The sequence below is a fragment of the Epinephelus fuscoguttatus genome, linkage group LG6 (genome assembly GCF_011397635.1).
Source record: "Epinephelus fuscoguttatus linkage group LG6, E.fuscoguttatus.final_Chr_v1".
Taxonomy (NCBI): Eukaryota; Metazoa; Chordata; class Actinopteri; order Perciformes; family Serranidae; genus Epinephelus; species Epinephelus fuscoguttatus.
The window spans coordinates 40,215,497-40,228,954 of NC_064757.1; the positions used below are offsets into that span (position 1 = coordinate 40,215,497).

At 40.6% G+C, this 13,458-nt stretch overlaps 2 protein-coding genes across 3 annotated transcripts in view; one reads left to right on the forward strand and one right to left on the reverse strand.

The window, feature by feature from the left end:
• The window catches only part of ypel1 (yippee-like 1), a 48,273-nt gene extending 37,025 nt beyond the window's left edge, over positions 1–11,248 (forward strand). For both annotated transcript variants that reach the window (XM_049578653.1, XM_049578652.1), the window contains exons 3-5: positions 870–913; positions 5,343–5,451; positions 8,531–11,248. In XM_049578653.1, the coding sequence (XP_049434610.1) occupies positions 870–913; positions 5,343–5,451; positions 8,531–8,620 (243 nt within the window). In that variant the 3' untranslated portion in view covers positions 8,621–11,248. The remainder of the gene's footprint in view (positions 1–869; positions 914–5,342; positions 5,452–8,530) is intronic.
• A 139-nt stretch (positions 11,249–11,387) lies between these two features.
• Positions 11,388–13,458, reverse strand: part of LOC125890118 (STAM-binding protein-like A) — a 102,556-nt gene continuing 100,485 nt past the window's right edge. The window contains exon 8 of the mRNA XM_049578599.1: positions 11,388–12,445. Coding sequence (XP_049434556.1) covers positions 12,218–12,445 — 228 coding nt within the window. The 3' untranslated portion in view covers positions 11,388–12,217. The remainder of the gene's footprint in view (positions 12,446–13,458) is intronic.

Here is a 13,458-nt window from a genome sequence, read left to right on the forward strand (position 1 = left end):
CGTTCGAGCTAACAGGTTTTTCAGCATGTACTTAGGGTTTGCAGAATCATTAAAACATCAGTACTGTACTTGTGTGTGTGTGTGTGTGTGTGTGTGTGTGTGTGTGTGTGTGTGTGTGTGTGTGTGTGTGCGTACAGTTTACTTAATATCCAACTAAACTGCATCTTGGCTGTGTTTTTATTGACATTTCATTCAGAAAGCTCAGACTCTCGTCATTGTTCAGGCATCAAAGTCTCCTCTCCTATCAGCTGTTAGACGCTGCTGTAGAAGCTGCTTTGTCGTTGTGCAAATACACGGAATATCTGTAAAGCTGCTTGTCAGCAATGAAGCTTGACGTCTTTAGTTTGCAGCAGGGAAACATGTGACTTTCTAGATTTTGTCTAATCTCATTGATTTTGGCAAGTATAGTTTCAAAACCAAAATTCCCACCTGCATTTTGAGGGTTTCTAAACATGCCAGCAGCTTTTTAAATGATTTTCGAGTAAATATTTTGCATTAAGTGAAGTACTGGTGAGAAATCTTGAAGTTTATTTCTTCTGTATGATGTAACAATGAGCAACAAGGAAATGAGAGTCCAACTTGAGTTCTCAGGAAACAACAACATCTCTTTCATCATCATTAAAGTTAATATGTTGATGACAGGCTTGCTCAGACATCTCTGCCTCTCTGAGCCTCATTTTATTTCTTACCTCCAGCCAAACTTGTGTGTGGGAACCTCAACAAGGTGGAAGAACAAGTATGCACAGCAGTTGCTGGGAGAAAAGCACCCCAGGGCGTCAGTTGCTGACATTCTTGTACTCAGTGGTGTGGTGCAGCTCTGTATCGTCTACTTAATGCTGTTCTCTCTCTGTCTCTGTTTCTCGTTTCAGTCATTTCAAGGCAGTCAAGGAAGAGCCTACCTGTTTAATTCAGTGTAAGTATGAGGCCCACACCTACAGTTTATTTCTCCAGAATGGAAAACTCTGCTTTGTTGCTCTTTCTGTGCATTTATTCAGGTTCAGCCATTGTTATTTACAAGTGATCTGGGGCTTGTAAATAAAAGTTATGTGGACTCACAAGCAGCTACTTTGTTGGACGGAGTCATAAACCGTGTTCACACTGGGTGTGCTTGTTTGAGTTTAAACCAGAGATCAGAAGTCCCCCCTTTACCTTCACCTACTGCTTTGCTTTCACCCTTGTTTGCTGTTGTTCTCTGTGCAGCTGTTTACTGTTGCTGACACAGTGACTGCACACCTATGTCAAAATTCTGTTTTGATGCACATGGACAAAATTTTAACAATGTACAGGCAGGTGGAGCCGCAGGTATACACTTGTAAAATTCACATCTATCACTACAGATTTTACTCCCAATTATCACGTTTAAGTATCTGTTTCAACAAACTATACTACATTGGATTAACGCTACACAATCTTTGTCCAAAATCCCCATATATACACCCATGTAGGGAGCAGTTTGAGGTTTGGTGTCTTGCTCAAAGATACTTCATTAATAGGTTACTCCAAATTTGGAGAAAAAGGATTAATATGAGTAAAAAAGTAAATGAAATAGAATAAAAAGTAAATACACCACCCCTCCTCTAATTCAGGGTGTCCGTGGGGTCTTAAAAAGTATTGAAAGTTGATAAGTCAAATGTCGGAAAATTAAGGCCCTTAAAAAGTATTAAAAAGTCTTAATCGCGATTTTATGAAGTATTACATTTTCTTGGCATTCAAGCTTTAACAAAAAGTATCCATGAATGTATAATTAATTTTCCTACTCGCGACTATTTCAAACAATGATGTGTAAGTAGGCACACTCGGACTGCCACTCGGGGCCATGCGCGTACCTGTGCGACATCACGCGACGGCGTACGTCCAGAAGCCAAACAGAGGAGCAAAAGACAATAAAAAATCCTTCTCATCTTATCTGAGTTCTGTTGTATGTTTGTGCTCCATAGATTTACTTGCAAACTACAACTGTTTAGTAAGTTAAAGATGTGTTGCTGCTAACGACAGCTTGAAGTGGCGATGAGGTCTTAAGTTTTTTTTTGGAAAGTCTTAAAAAAGTCTTAAAAAGGTATTGAAATTAACCTCAGGATTCCTGCATATACCCTGTAATTAGAGTTGTTCCGATATAAACACCAGTGTGGGCAATGCCTTTGACACTGCCTAAAATACTGGATTAGATATCAGGGAGTACGCAAGTCTATGCACCAATCAGATGCCATGTAATTTATTGATAAATTCTAAACCCTCTAAGGTCGTCGATGTCGTATACAACATCAAAATACCCTATTAACCAATTTTAGAGTATCTCTGAAATGCTGTGGTCCTCTTTAAATGGCCTCCGCTTTATCACTGTTGTAGCTTTGTGCTCTGGTGTGATCAGATGCCTTTCAGACATTTTGTAATCTAGCATGAATCACCTGTGTTTTAAAAAAAACAAATAAATGCCACAATGAATTTCTTTTATGAGTATTTATCTATATATATCCATGTTAAAAGGAGTTGTTTTCCTTAGCCATTAAGGCTAATTTAAACTCCCTTTACGTAAGAAAATAGATACGTCCGTTTCAAACATACTGACATGTGTCCTTTACGTTAGCATAGATACAGCCAATAGATGGCACTAGAGGGCAGAGTCAACAGTTTCACACAACACACAAGGCAACAGTGGAGGACGTTGTAATATTGTACCTTTAAACGGAGGCAGCATTGAAAACAGCGGTGGTCTGTGCAGCCAGTATATATATCTTGACACGTGGAAGGAAAATTCTGTGCTCTATTTTCACTATATATTATTGTAGCATATATTAACAATTTGTTCTGTCATTATTTAAATTTCTTCGTTGTTTCCTACGGTCATATCTCACTTGAACTATGCTACACTGCCTCCACGATCACCGGTGGTACTGCCCCATTTCGCTCTCAGAGAACGTGCGCAAATACAGACATAATAGCGCAGAGTACGAACTTAAGTCCCTGTACATCTCCATCTCTAGCATTTAGAACAAATAAGCCCTTAGCGGAAGCCTGTTGACAAATCAGAGGCTGTGTTGCTGTGTGCGAAACAGCACTGATCCCAGAGGTTATACACGGTGGAATAATTTGTCATTCACCCATCAGCAAACGAAATAATGAGTGGAATACCATGAGCGTAATAAATAATGTATAGATTATTCTTTGGCACTTGGATAGTATTATTAGACATGCACCCAGGGTGTACTGAGCAATCCATGGATGTAATATATAATATAAGGTATTTGACTTCATGATATGGCAGTGGGTTTGTAGTCTACAATATCTCGACTTCTTATACCCTCGGAAAAAATATTGCATCCAACTGACTTGCCTCTTTGTCCAAACACCCATGAGACATCGTATTAGTGCACTGCTGCAGCCACAATGTGCATAGTTTCAGAATTGGACCACCTCTTTTAAGTGGAGCTGGGTAGAATATCTTGGTTACCTTGAAACACTTTTAATTAAGTACTTAATTGCCAGTGTGAAAGCAGAGGAGGCAGCAAAGATTTGTAGCAACACAGGGAATCAAAACCAGTCTGATTCCAGTCTCTGCCAACTGTACCCAGTAAGCATCGATGTCGTGATTTGCAGGTCAAAAATGGCCGAGACATTTATGTTAAAACTGGGCTGAATCTGTGTTAAATATAAATGTTTTAAAAGCATGAAAATGACTATATTTTAAAGTGACTCAGGTCCTTGAAATGCTGTTGAAACGATGGTTACATGGAACCTAGACATCCAAAAAACATTCATGTCAGTCGATGCTACAGCAGCTGCTGGTTAACATCCATCTCTTTAAACCCATGAGCCACTTTTAGTCGTTTATTTCTCGCTTGGTCGGTTCCTGGGCATTGGCTCTCACTCTTCATGAACCACACAGAAGTTTCTCACCCCCGTCGGAGGTCTGAGACATTTTCAGGTGTCACACTGCAACTGCTTTGTGCCACCCGACTCTGAATTACATTGTTCCTACCTGCCAGAATGAACTGAGTGAAAGAAGCACTCTACAGGCGCTGGAGTCCAAATAAATCATTCCAATCATGCCCGATGCGAAATCCACTTAACAATGTTTTTGGTGCCTTGCTGGTAAAAAGACACGTAGCCTGAGAACAGATACATTTGGTGGAAAAATGAGAGTTTTGCAAATGTCTTCATGTAGCTCAGTTACATAAAATGATTTATTTGTCCGTGGCATTTCCTTTAATTCTGTTTATTTATTTAGTTCTGTATTTAAGTACAGTTTTAAAGTATTGGCAATGTCGTATTTCCATTTTGTGAGACTTTCATACTTTCCTTCTTTACAGTTATGTGAAGATATGAAAGATAAGATAAGCTCTGAAAATGTCACTGTTGTCAGATAAAACATTATCTCAAAAATGTCATCTTTTAGGAGGTCTAAGCAGTTTTTTTTTAAGCTTTATGGCAATGTATTTTTGACACCTGGAATTTCTTTAACAGTTTAAAGTGTAAAACAAAAAACCCCAAATTGATAAAATGTCATATATGAAAAACATAATATCTCATATATGGAGAATAAGTGAGATAAAATTGGAAATATGAATGTCTTCTCTTATTGTATCTTCAATTTTGGGAGATTTATTTCATTTTCCCCCCCAATTTTTTGATAATTAACATATACCAAGTACACTTCGACAGGGACTGTGCCTCACAATGTGTATTTGTACTTTGAATACTTGTGTACTGCTTCTACCTTAAACCATGTTGCACTGCTATGTTTTTACAGAAACCCAGAACAGAAAAACCAAGATAGATAGGGCCATTAGCGTTTTTGCGGTTTCGTGTCAGCCACTGTAGAAGCCCCTTCATGATGAGCAGCATCAGAAAAACACTGGGTCTGTTTGTTCTGGAGAGGAAGCGACCCCTGTGGATAATTCAGCTGTCAGTAATAACCTCCCCAACATCTGGATATTAAGTTGTCAAAGAGAAAACGTGAGCACACATTAGCTGGTGCTAGGCTAACAGCCCTTGTCCGACATGCTAAACGGCACCAGAGAAACCCTCATGTGTAACGTGAAACTGCTTTAATCAGAGTTTTTACCGGCTTTAATCACTGGGTCTGTTTGTTTTGGACTCGAGGAAACCTCTGCGGATAATTCGGCTCCCGCTAAAAACCTCCTGAACAGTGAACACTGTAGGAATTCCAACCAGTCCACGTGACTTTTATTTCAGCTGGTTGCAATCTGCAGTCCTCACCACTAGATTCCACTAAATCTCCCTAAATTTTACACACTGGACCTTTAAGTGAAAAATTTTAGCTCCTCTTCTTCTTCTCTGCCTGACCTCCGTGACCTTTTCTCCACTTCCTGTCTTCCCTGCAGGGTGAATGTCGGCTGCGGGCCAGCTGAGGAGCGGGTACTCCTCACAGGTTTACATGCTGTGGCTGATATCTACTGTGAAAACTGTAAAACCACCCTGGGCTGGAAATATGTAAGTCCCCTTAAACTTTCACCCAAGGCCTTTAACTCTCCCCTCTTAATGCTTCTTGATGCACCACTTAACGCCAGCTGCTCTGTTGTTGCACCACGATGTGGTTTCTTGGCTTTGCAAGGGGACAAATGATGCTATTACAGGTCAAAGGAACAAGGTTGCTCTCATTAAAGCATTGCTTCTTAAAGCCATGGTGACAGTTTTTTTTTGCTCAGGGTTGTATTTAGGCTCAGAGATTGAGCACTCTGTGGTCTCCTAGAGCGCGAGATAATTACAGTGCCGAAAGGTTGGCTGCAGACAGCCAGACTGGTACCTCTGAGAGTCTACAGTGATTAAATGTCAGGCCATTTTGAAGAGGCTTGTCCCAGTAATTGTCTGAAAAGACTATAGAAGGGTGTAAAATAACTGAACAAAGTATGAGACAGGGACTCACTTAAAGGCGCTCCTTCAGTGACAAAAACAATTAGAGAGTCTCTGAAAGGCCCCCGCAAGCAAAGCAGAGCAGAGCTGGTTTACAAGGCAAAGCAGAGCTGAGCAAATAATCAAAGACACAGACCCACGACAACATCCTGATTCTCCTGAAGCCCAGCAGGACCGGGATATATGCCGGAAATCATACAGCACTTCGGGAGATGTGTTGTCAGACAGGAAGTTGAGATATTTGAAAGGAGGTGATTTGGTCACTGGAGGAAAGCTTCATTTGCAGTTCTTAAAAAGCGCTTTTTGTTTTCCTCTGCAGCTCTAAACTTCCTGTTTCTCTCAGATAATGAGGCCAGATGAATAAATGTATATTTGTCTTTTTGCCTATTTGACTCGAAATCAAATTCACTGCTGGGTTATTACATACTTTATTACATGATGTGTGCCTCCTCTGCAGTGTTAAAATAAATGCATTTTCGAGTTTTCTCCATAATTTACATAAAAGCATCTAAAACACTTTTTCAAGACCACAGACACATTTCACAGCGTTTTTCTATGTGGGAGAAATGACGCAGAAATCAGTGAAATTAATAGTTACTTTCGAAACAGCGGTTTGACAAAAATAATCTAAACTTAGGATTCAATTACAGGAGCTTTCAACCACATCTCATTTGCTCAGTTGTCATGGAGATCATTCATTACAAGACTGAAATACACAACAAAATGCTGTATATGGGGCCAAGGGAGATTTCTCTTATTAGCCCTTTTTACACAGAGATTGCGCTGAAGGGCTGCGATGAAGTCTCCTCTTTCCATTTTATACACAGATGCAAATGATAGCAGCATCAGCGTTGGCCTCTGGTGTGACATAACATACGCATCACCAGCACTTTATAAACAAAAACAATGACATAACATGGCAATAACAATCATTCACAGTCCCTGTTATATAGCAGCTAATCTCATCCTCTGCTCGGAGGGTAAGGAGCTCCTGAATCTCATTGTTTTTTCCAATCTGCAGACATTTTTGGCTGTTTTTTTTCTTGCTTGAGTTAGCTGCTAACTGCTATTTGCTGCCTTTTAAATCTCCCGCGTTGGGTTGCATGCACAGCACGTCGTTGAAACGTCATCCTGCCCATGGCTGTCCTGTTTATACAGACACCGTTTTAGCTCTGTTACTTCCTCCTGTGGCAGATAATCGGCGAGACCACTCTTTCCCCCAATTTCGCAATCGTATCTTATTTACAAAACAGCCAGGCGGCATAATGGCGCGATATTTCCGCCTTTAACAGTGTAAAAGGGGAAATTAACAACTGAGGGGTTGAAAGTGCCAGAAAAAGCCTTAAGAGGACCTTGAGTTAAGATTTTTGTTGTTTTTCATCAAATTCATCTGAAAATGCTACAATGGGCATAACCCTGTTTGACACATTAAATCGCCTTTGTATAGAATTTTAAGTGATTATAGCGTCTCTCAAATTATTAGATTATTTTTACTGGCATACATGGCTAAATGACTGTATTTTGTAGTCTTAAATTTTTTCCTGAAATCAAAATGGCCAACTGAAAAAAGAGTTGGATACACTAGTTGGAGATTAAATCCACAATGTGGCCATGATGATAAAATTGTACTGCATTCTTTATAATATTTGTCATCTTAAATACTGTTATGACCTTAAAGGAACAATTCGCCACCTTTTGTGTTGATGTCCGGCCAGTGTTGACGGTAATGTAGTCAACTGAAGCAGTTATTTCCTCAGTGTGTGCTGTATAGGCTAAGAAAGCTGAGGAGCCATGCCAGTAGTAAAAGGATGCATTTCGTGCAAGCTACTGACGCCCAGCCAAAACATAGCATAGCCTGCTTATGGAGGTAATAAAATAACAACTCTGCAGGTAGTATGTGTAAATAAACTGAGGTAAACTTCCCCATTTTGAACCAGTGCCTTAATGTACTTCCCCATTTTCGTTTTGCCCCGGTCCATGCCGCCACCGTGAGCACAAAGAGTATGGAAGTGGCTCAAGAGATAGACCTGCACCTCTCTGTCTCTCTCAGACCAAACTCAGATCAAAAGTTAGGCAGGAGTGATCGAATATAAACCAAGATTATGTGACTATATTGCCTATTTCTGGCCTAAAATATTTTTAGAAATATATTTTAGTGCACTGTTTAGCTGTAATAGCGGTGGTTGAAAAAAATGGAGCTCAAACAGTAAATTTAAGCAGTTCTGATCAAATTTGAACCAAAATTCTGTCACTGTATTGCCTGTCATTGCCTTTTGTTTTAGCTTACCGTTAAACTGTAATACGAGATTGTTTGTTAGCCGGCAGCCATTATGGCAAACAGACGAGCTTGCATTACATCACCAACCAGCAGGAGTGTTTATTGGTCCAGTGCAGCGCAGTGCATTCTGGGAGTTGTAGGGTTTTTTTTAGCTCTTGGGCAAAGGGAATGCCACAGCACTTTATCTCTGTTTTCTCTGGTCATGTAGCACCAATTTCAAAAGTATTTGCGTCTCTCTACTTCATAGACAGCCCAGTTTTATTAAAGGACAATCTTTCCAGTGGTGAAATACTTCTTCAAGTACACTACTTGAGTAAATGTATAGTCCACCGCTGCTTGTCACTAAAGTTTTTCTCTTTTTTCTGTTTTTATTTTTACCAGGAACACGCGTTTGAGAGCAGTCAAAAGTACAAAGAGGGAAAGTTCATCATCGAGCTGGCTCACATGATCAAGGACAACGGATGGGAGTGACGCTCCTCTTTTCTTTCTCTGACCTTGGAATGCTCTTTATTGAACTGCGTGGAGCGACGACCATTGACCACCCTGCCCCCCCTCCCGAACCCCCTTTACAAAAAAACAACCTCCACGAACCTCCACCCCCTCGCCTCCTCCACGTGCACACACAGCCACCTGCTCATCGTGAAACTGAACAGAACAAATGACATTTAAAAAAAAATAAAATAAACCTGACGACGAGGAAGTGGAGCAACTGTTGAAAAATCACGTCACAGGAGTCGTTACTTTAAAGATTGTGTGTTCTCCTTCGCAGTGCCGGACCTTTTTGGGTTTGACCCTCCCACCCGCTCACTCTCACCCCCTTCCCCCCCACCGAACCACGCTTACAAGTGATTGTGGTGATAATGGCGACCACTATGCGAACGGAGATAGACTTCACTGAGGGGACATCTTTGTTTTCTTTATTTCGCCCGCCCAGCGAGACGGATGATAATTATTTTAATGTTATTTGCTCTAGTTTTAACTTCTGGGTTTGGTAAGGTTTTGGTTTGATGGCAGATGGATGTTACTGGTTAGCATTTTATTTCCCTGTCAAGTCTGTCATGTTTTGTTTTAGTTGTTTTTTTATTTTTTGGCTTGTTGTATCTCTGCCTTTAGCTGAGCATGCTTTTCTTTGCTAATGTCCAAATGAGCAATCAGGGACAGGTGAGGAGCGGAGGGGAAAGGGAGTTTATTGTAGTTACAAATATGTAGCAGCATCTTGCTTTTTAAAAAAAAAAAATGGCAAAGGATGGGATTGCAGTAGTGTGGGATTTTATTCCTGATATTTTTTTCTGTTTTAATCTTTTTTTTTTTCTTACGAATTTTCTTAATTTCCCCCCTTTTCTGGTACTTTTCAGCACCCAAAAAACATTGGAAGCAGCACCTATTTGTTGGATATAAATGGATATATATACATATATATATATATATATAAATATATAAATATATAGATATATAAATATTTGTAGTGTTTGGCTAAGTGCGATTGTGGCTGGTCCCATTTTGCAGCAGTACCACAAGTGAAAAAGACATGAGAAGAAGCAGAAATACTTTCTAGACTGGGAACCTGACATCAGTGGCCACATGTCATAAAGCATTAGGGCAGACTGTATTATTCCATTGTCTAGTAATGAAACAATAAGAGACACAACTGCATATGAATATATATACACACATACTATGATGACATATCCATAAATACTATGAAAATGTTCGTAGTACGTAGATATTGGAACATGGATTCTGAATATATATTTGCTGTCATGCACATATGTATATATGCATATGACCGTGTGTGTATATGCATTGTGTGTGTGTGTGTGGTCACGCATTACACAGTGACATACTTGAACGATGCTACTTCGTTTGCACTTTGCAGAGGCCTTTGGTTCATCTCAGTTTAGAGGCAAAAACTTTGTTCGCTCTCGTCTGTTTTTTGTTTGTTTGTTTGTTTGTTTTTTTCATTTAATGGCCTTCTCACAGACAGATTGTTGGAGACGGAAAGAAAGTTCGACCTGGACAGTTTGAGGGGTTTACGCTGTCTCCGTTAAGACTGTAAAGACGCTTCTGGATCATTTGATTTGAATTACATCGACAAATTCTGCTTTTCCTCTCCGCTTGAGAAAAGTGTAGTTTCCGATGATTCTTTGCTGCTATCGTAGAAATCCCGTCGTTTCCTTCCCGCTCTTGTAGGTCTTTTGCACTTTAAATGCTTATCCGTCTCTCCTTCTTAGAGTGTGTGATTCTTCTCTTTGTGATTTGCCTCTAAGCCGTATGAATCTTGTGCCTCTTCAAAACATGATCAGCCTCCCCTCTTATTTTCTGTTGTGCAGTGCATAACTCCGAAAACCTTTGTGTGAACCGATGTGTCTTCCCCCCCTTCTGGTTCAAAGTGGCCCTCAAAAAAACAACAACACCAAAATCCTCATAGAGCTCTTCCCTGTTTTGTTTTGTTTTTGGACAACAGAGACTTGGTATACATACACACTTATATTTTCTACGTTAAGATTTAGAGGTGCAAAAACAGATATTCAGTATATTATTTCTCAGAGTGAAGCATAGAGGAGGAGGATCGGAGTATGCAGGATGCCCAGGGCTTGTTGTTTGATTTTTTATTGGAAGGATAAAACAAGATGGCAGCAGGTTGAGGTGGAGGTTGGGCAGGGCAGGATGGGAGAGATTTAAAAGAAAAAAAAAAATCAGCAGTGATTGATTACTTTGCCGGCAAGGTCAGTCAGATCACACGACCTTTTATCCTAAAAACGTTGACAATGCAAACCCTTAATAGTTAGCAGTGATACCTACTTGAAAATATAAAGACATAAACAGCTGAGATATTGGCCCGTGTTACAGTTTTTGTACATAAAGTAACATATTTAAGGTTTTATACGTATTTCTACTGGGTTAGTTCTTTTACTTCCCCAACTTGAAGCACTTTTGTTCACTGTACCTCTGGCTGTGTGCGTCTGTATGTGTGTGTGTTTGGGTGTGAGTGTGTGCGTGTGTGTGCATGCATGTGTATTAGCCCACATGCACGCCTGCACACAAAAGTGAATGTTTAGTTTCTTTTCCTCAGACAGTTTATTTCTCTTTTTGTTTCTCCTCTTTTTTTGGTTTGGAAGTGTTTTTATTTGTCCTGTTGGAATTTTTTTTTTTTTTCTTTCGCAGCTGTTTGGTTTCTCTCCCGGTGATCTGTGAGGTCGAGAGCCAGGTTAGTTTGTTTGGAAGTGATTTATCCCTGTTTTTTTTTTTTTCTGTTAGCTTGTTTATTTAGCTTGTGTGGTGAGAGCCCGTTAGAGGGCCGATGTTTAGGTCTCTGCTGAGCCATGTAGACGTTGAGGGCGAGCTGGAATCTCCCACCATGTCGCAGGGAGAGCCTTTACCAAGACCCTTTCGCCACCACAGTCAGTGTCTCCTGTGTAGAGGGATTTCAGGTGATGAAACAAACCCTCTGGCGGCCATATTGGAGGTCCTTAGCTTTTTTTGCAACACTGGTTGTGAATATCTGATTGTATTTCCTGAGAACTTTTGAATTTCTGTGCTGGTTTTGACCGAAAATGAACTGTTACTTCCCTGAATCTATGTGACTGATTGTTTTGATAATGTTAGCTTCCTGGGCTAAGTCGCTGCATCCCTTGAAGTTTGCATTTCTACACTCTTTACAGGTCAAACAAGGTCTGTTCTGTTTTAAACCTTCAAATGCAGCAAGTTCAACTGCACATTCATTGTTAAAGAGCAGCTCAGCAGCTGAAAGTCTTGTTGTTCACTAACCTGGCTGCAGTGATGTAGAAGTGAACTCCAGGGTGTGTTAGTACCCCATGACATCACTGGTGGGTGTGGTTACAGGTGCAACTGAGCACATTACGGACTACAACCATCAGTGATGCTGGAGAGGAGAAGACAAAACTTCTCAGCCTGGTGTTTCGTTACTCTTTTATGATGCATTCAAGCGATCTTTGTCAGTTCGTAAAGTTGGGAAGTACAACATGAACTCATTGTTATTTGTGTTCCTGTGGTCATCAGTGCTGGTTAACCGGCTACATTTCATGACCTGAGTTTACAACTTGGTATTCACCATTTTGTCAGCCATTTCCTGGTGATAAACTTGAAAACTACTGAGACTGAAAGTTCATTCTTGACCTTGGAAGCAGCAGTTGTTGGAATAATCCAACACAAGGTCCATTGGGTAGCTGTTATGGAGCGTTTGATGTGTAGATGTTCAAATATACAGTTTGTCTGAGCACTCGTCTGGCTTGGTCCCCGATCAGACAGAGCACGTTTTAGCAACCTGGGGTGAGTCTTTGTAATTGTTTGCAATAATAGTGAGACGTTTAGCCCGCTGCTTTTGCGTTGCTGAGCGCCTCATAATTTTCTGCTCCAGGCGCTTTGCCTTTTTGGGGGCTCGCTTTGAATGCCTAGGGTTGAATAACTCAGAGACGGGCCTTCTGTGGTGAAGATGGCAACAAGCGGTAGCATATGGTTAAGCTAACATTACCTTACTGTCGTCTTTGCCCTAGGCAAGCTGTAAAAAAATACCTGAACAAATTGTAGCCTCAGCTACTTTCTAACATGTAACAGTGTCCAGTCCCTGAGCATCCTCTGCCTGTCCATTTTTTATGCGGATTTTAAGATACAGATCTGCGAGTTTACGTCACCATAGCAGTTAAGCTAAGGAGAGGTGATTCGGTAGCAGCAATATTAAAAAAAAGAGGCAGCACACTGCAAAAAGTGTCCTGTCTGATTAGGGCAGTCCGGTGTGCTTCGTGTTTTACAGGTTGCACGATGCACACTGTCTGATCAGGGCCACAGAAGTCTGTAAAGTGCTCAGAGGAATGAAAATTTGAACATCTGTAACTCCTCTGGGCAGCTCTATCTGCTGAAGAAGATTGTGTGATCCAATGAAAGCTCCAGAACAGCTGCAGAATGGACCCTGTGTTGTGCTTATTTTGTCAATTTTCAATTGACTTGAGGAGTAGACGAGGAGCGCCTGAATGCATCATTGGTTTTATGTCCCTGAGGCTACACTGGCCTTCAGTTCCTCTGAAGGACACACTTTCAAGGGCTGCATGCTTCACAGAGGTTGCAGCCTCTGAATTGGGATGCAGTTTTTATCTGGTCAGCCAGCTTTCACTGTCCGATATGATGAACATATCTGACTGAAAATGTTGAAACACAGCCGTTTTGGTAAAGTTTACCAAGTTAAAACTAAAAAGACTTATGGAGCAAAGAAAAAGGCACTGGTAGCTAAATTTGGAAACAAAACAATGTGGTACCAGGCCATTCACATCAGCTTAAATCATTAATGAATGGAC